Source organism: Dipodomys merriami, unplaced genomic scaffold (genome assembly GCF_024711535.1).
Source record: "Dipodomys merriami isolate MVZ:Mamm:240054 unplaced genomic scaffold, mDipMer1.0.p SCAF_502, whole genome shotgun sequence".
Lineage (NCBI taxonomy): Eukaryota > Metazoa > Chordata > Mammalia > Rodentia > Heteromyidae > Dipodomys > Dipodomys merriami.
This window is the reverse complement of record NW_027206072.1, coordinates 115,645-120,925: the sequence shown is the minus strand read 5'-3', so window position 1 is coordinate 120,925 and position 5,281 is coordinate 115,645. Positions and strand designations below refer to the sequence as shown.

The 5,281-nt window shown below is 64.1% G+C and overlaps 1 protein-coding gene across 1 annotated transcript; it reads left to right on the top strand.

Moving 5' to 3' along the window:
* The first annotated feature begins 824 nt into the window (after positions 1 to 824).
* LOC138810647 (mastermind-like protein 3) lies at positions 825 to 4,632 on the top strand. Its single transcript, XM_069997815.1, has 2 exons — positions 825 to 2,202; positions 4,330 to 4,632. Exons 1-2 carry the CDS (start codon positions 1,768 to 1,770, stop codon positions 4,330 to 4,332), a joined length of 438 nt encoding a protein of 145 aa, XP_069853916.1. The 5' UTR covers positions 825 to 1,767; the 3' UTR covers positions 4,333 to 4,632.
* Positions 4,633 to 5,281: the final 649 nt, after the last annotated feature.

Here is a 5,281-nt window from a genome sequence, read left to right as displayed (position 1 = left end):
TAGCTTTATTTTCATTGTTTCCGAGGGTAAAACAATAATTGCCTTAATAACAACAATCATTACGTACAGTGGATTAAATAATATTCTAGTACTCCAAGGATTTTTTTAAAAAATCATTTTTACTGCTTACTTCTATTTATGAAGAATCAGCTTTTTGTGTGAAGCCTGTCCTAGAGTTTGAGCAAGTGGTGGCCACCGCCTGCCTGGCCTTTGAGCACAAGCCTCTCTCCGGCCTCTCCCGTCCCACGGAGGGCCGCCAGTGACTGCTGGGGTGTTCCTGCCTGGTCAGGCACAATGCTTACCCGTATCACAACAACTTGGGCTCCCCGAGGAGCAGGCTTGGAATAAGGAAACCCAGACAGGCGCGTCCCCGCGGCCGGCTCGCGCACTCGTGCACGTTTCTCCCCCACCCCCGCGCGCACACGCGAGCGAAAAGTTGATTCATTCTTGCGATCCCGCCTCCTCTGCCCCCCTCCCCGCGCTCCCAGTCTTTCTCTCCCTGGTTTCTGGCCGCTAGGGTTTGCCAAGCCCCCCCCCATCCCCCGCCCCCGGTCGTCGCTAGGTTGGGGGCGTGGAGGCGCGGGGAGGGCGAGGCGGTCCGGCCCCCCTCCCCGCCCCGCTCCACTCCCCCACCCCGGCGGGGAGGCGGGGAGCGCGGTGCCCGCCGCTCCGGGCGCTGCGCGCGCCGCGCCCGCTCCTGCAGGGCGCGAGTCCGGGCCGGGTTTTGCGCCCGGTCCCCGGCTTCGGCTCCGGGCTCCAGCCGCGGCTGCTGTGTTTACTGAGCTCGCGCGTCCTGGTATCACTCCGCTGGCATGGAGGAGGAGGAGGCCGCGGAGGAGCGCGAGGAGGAGGCGGCGGGGCGCGGGGAGGCGGCGGCGGCGGCGGCGAGCGGCGGATCATTGTGATGGTGCAGGAGCGGCGGCGGCGGCGGCGGCGGCTCTGCGCGCGGCGGCCTTTGGCAGAGGACTTCGGCGATCTACTTTGGCAGCCTCCTCCTCCTTCCTCTCCTCCTCCTCGGACTGCCCCGGTGCTGACTTCCCCCGGCCCAGGGACTCGGTTCCTAGGCTCCCGTGACATGCGGCCGGGCAGCCCAAGTACTCTGAGAACACGGGGCGGCATAAACACCAAAACTTTTTTGTGGACGGAAAACGCGATGAGCGAGCCCGGCGTCGGCCGCTGCGGCGCGGAGTGAGTGCGCGCCGCGCGCCCGCGTCGGAGCCCACGCTGGTGTGTGCGCGCGCGCGCGCGCGTGTGTGTGCGCACACGGGGTGCGCTCTTCGGGACGCGGGGAGGAAAACACACACACACACACACACACACACGCACACGCTTGCCAACCGCCGGAAACCTCTCGGAATGTATTAGGAAATAATGGATGGCGCGGCGCCGGCGGGCGCGGAGCGGATCTCCCCTTCGGTCGCCACCCGAGGTGCTGCCGGCTCCGTTGGTGGCGATTCTTTTTGTGGATAGGTGTCCGATGGTATTTTCGAGAACAACCTCTCTCTCCCCCCCTTTTTTCCCCTCGAGCTTTACAGTTTATAAAAGGAAACAACCAAAAAAAAAACCACCCCCAAATCTCTTCCCCCCTCTCTTTTTTTTCCGCCCCGTCAGGATCGCTGTTTCCATCCATGTGCCTGCATCTCCCCCGCGTTCCACTTAAACTATTTTAATCCTTGGACCCTGGGAGGCGGCTGATAGGGGAAGGGGGGAGGGTGGGGTTGTGCGGATAAAAAAAGTTCTTCCAAAATAGTGTGCCCGGGGAGCAGGATGGGGGATTTCGCGGCCCCCGCCGCCGCCGCCGCGAATGGCAGTAGTATCTGCCTGAACAGCAGCCTGGGCGGCCTCGGCGGGGCCGCGATCGGCGGGGCCGGGGTCGGCGCGGGGACTCCCGGCGGCGCCCCGAGCGGCGGCGGCGGCGGCTCGGCGGGGGGCGTCCCCAAGCACAGCACGGTGGTCGAGCGGCTCCGCCAGCGCATCGAGGGCTGCCGGCGGCACCACGTCCACTGCGAGAACAGGTACCAGCAGGCTCAGGTGGAGCAGCTGGAGCTGGAGCGCCGGGACACCGTCAGCCTCTACCAGCGGACCTTGGAGCAGAGGGCCAAGAAATCGGGCGCCGGCGCCGGCAAGCAGCAGCACCCCAACAAACCCCAGCAAGATGCGGAGGCTGCCTCGGCGGAGCAGAGGAACCACACTCTGATCATGGTGAGGACGCGCTGGCCGCGGGGCTGGGGTGCGCGTGGGGGGGCGTGGAGCGGCGCGGGGGGGGGCCGGGGACTCCTTGGCACGCGCCGGGGGTGCGGGTGGCGGCGGGGGACGGAGCTGCAAGGGTTAAACGTCAACTTTTCCCCGGGAGGAGGGAAAAAATAATAAATAAAAGCAGCCGTCGCGGTCGCTACCTGTTCGTGTGTCAGGCTCGTCAGATGTGGGGAGGAGGGGGCGAGGGCGGGAGAAGCCAGTCACGACCGCCAGGGGCGGGGGGAGCGCCGAGCGGGGAGCCGCAAAAGTTTCCCCCTCCCTTTACTTAGAGGCAGATCGAAAAGCCAGAGCGAACCCCTCCTCCCCGCGCCCCGCCGCACCCCGCGCCGCGCCGCCCGGGCCCGGGGTCCCGATTGCCCACTCCGGTGGCTCGGTACCTCCACGGGGAATCGGGCGGACCCCCCCTCGTACCCCCTCCCACCGCCCCACACCCAGGGCGGGGAGGGAAGGAGGAAGGGGGGGCACGGAGCGTCTCCGGGAAAGTCGGGAGTTTTGTGAATGAACTTTGAAGTGGGTGAGAAATGAGCCGGGGTGGCGACGCGCGCGGCGCGGGAGTGCGCACGGCTGCGGGGCGCGCGGCTGCGCGGCGCTCCCGCCCGAGACCCCGGGTTGCCCGGCAGGTGGAGCCGTGCGGAGGGTCGGGAGCCCGGAGCTACGCCCAGGGCTGGCGCCGGGTCCGGGCGGTGCAGCTCGGCTGGGGACCCCCCCCCGCCTCGCCCCCCGCCCCGCTAACTTTACGAGTCGGTAGGGGCGGAGGGGAACCGGAGGCGCCGCGGCTGGGAGACCGGGAGAGTGGGCGCGCGGAGGCGGAGGCGGAGCCGCCCCCGGCCCCGGGAAGAAGGAGCCGTCCCCGCCCCGCAGCTCGGGGTGCGAGCCTTTCTCTGATCTCCCCTCCCCTCCTCCCCGAGCCCCGGGGGCGGAAGCCCGGGAGAGGTGTCTAACCTCCCTCTCCCTCCCGGTGCCACCCCGCTCGCGGCCGCCGAGTGCTGGGCCGGGCGGCGGGACGGCGGGGTGAGCGCGCCGGGCCTGGCGCGGGTGGCCTGGGCGGGGTGCGGCGTCGCCACCGCGCACGTCCCCGGCCGGAGTCCTCGGCGCGCCCGCCCGGGGTGGTGTCGGTGCCCCCGCGGGCGTTTGCCGGGCGGTCGGTGACAAAGAGCCGGCTGGGGGGAGGGGAGCGCGGGCCCCGCTCCTCACCTCCCCCGCCCCGCACGTGAAGAGGAACAATTTGTTTATCTTGGGCTGGAGAACCCTGCCCTCCTCCCAGCCCCTCCCCCGGCCCTCCCCCGGCCGCCCGGGCCCGCCCCTCCGGTGCCTCCCTCCCCTCCCTCCAGGAGCGGCCGTTGGGGAGGGAGGGACGGAGCGGGAGGCGCTTTGTCCGCTCGGCCGACCCAGAGCTGGGCAGCGGGGCGCTGCGCCCCGGGCCCTGCGTCTCCGCGCCCCGGGCGGCGGGCGCGGGGGCTTGGGCTGGGGCTGCCCGGGAGCGGGGCGCTTCCTCCGGGAGCCCCCCGCGCGGACCGGCCGGGGTGCCCGCATCCCCCTCGCCGGCGCCGCCTCCCGGCCCGCTGGCACCCAGGCCCCGGCTGGAGAACCCGAGGCCCGAGTAGACATTTTAGGATCCTCACCCCTTCACGGGGATGCACCTTCTCCCTGGCGCCCTCCGCCCCCCCATTCCGGTTCCACCGAGGAGCGTCGGAGCTTGGGGGGACCTGGCCACCGGGGCGCCCGCAACAAAAGCCCGTGCGGTTCCCACGCTTGCACTCCGAGGGGAGCGCAGAGTTGGGGACCGGGAAGCTTGGGTCTTGGGGTCCTCTGGCCGGGGAGGGCGGTGGAGGGGCACTGGTGCTCCCCTGGGGCTGCGAACAACACCCCCAGGTGGAAAGGCTGGCTTTCTGGTGGTCCCGGAAGAGGCCAGGAGCTGAGGTTTGGGAATGACAAGGTAGTGCGGATTTGCAGGCAGGGACACTGCCAGAACATTTGCAGTGAATTCTAGTTTAGCAAGTTAACACGAGAGAGACTCCAGAAGCCACGGCCTGAAAATACACTCTTTCTCTTTCTTCTTTCTTTTTGTGACAGTAATGTAGCCCATTGGATGAACACGAAGGCCACATCCAGAATAGGATATTCTAGATTCCGTGGTGGTTAACCTGCGCACTGCTCACGAGCAGCAGTGTGAAGTAGGTGGATGTAATGAAAAGAAATGACATTAAATCTGAACAGAGTTGTGGGTAAATTCCCGGTGCTAAAAGGAAGAAAAATGAACACCGTCCGCCCAAGTTCCATTTCCCTTCCAAATAATTAGTTTAAAAACTCACGTTGGGCTCTGCAGTGAGAGAGGATTTTTCTCTTAGCCTGTGTGTGAGATAAAAATCTGAAAAGGCCGAGGTTACCAAGAAAATGTTGATCTTCATTTTCTTGAATTGACTGCTGGATTATATGTGCGCTCTGTTGAGACACAGAGCAATTAAATTTAGTTCTCAGATTGGGCTCTCTATTTGGAAAGCCCTAAAGAAAAACGATGATCAGCCACAGCCCAGTAATAACAGTGATGATAAAAAATAAAGGTGAATATAGGATTCTCTTCTGTTTTATTGCTATTGTTTACCTTCTTAGAGCCAATAGGTCCATAGTACTAAATATCGATTAATTCTCTTTCTGCCTGGCTTGGGTTAAGAAGGCAATCTAATGAGGGCTTTTCCTTTTTTGATTTGTTTTCCTACCTTACACATTTGCAAGCCTAGGCATGAGAAAACGAACAGAAAACAAGCTACAACACCCAAAGCTGGTGAGTGAGGGGACAGGGAAATGGTCTGTGTCTCCAGGCTGTTCAAGACTGGGTTGATTCTCTGCCTTCAGGTGGAGGGGGAAGCTGGGTCTAAAGCTGTGCTGTGTGGGTGACAGCTGGCAGGCTCTTTCTAGTCTTGGCGTCAAATGATCTGTCACTCCTACCCCAGCTACCATCACTGTACTTATACAGAAGGTCCCCCCTCCCCAAAGGCTTGATGAGAGCTATTGATTTCACCCATTC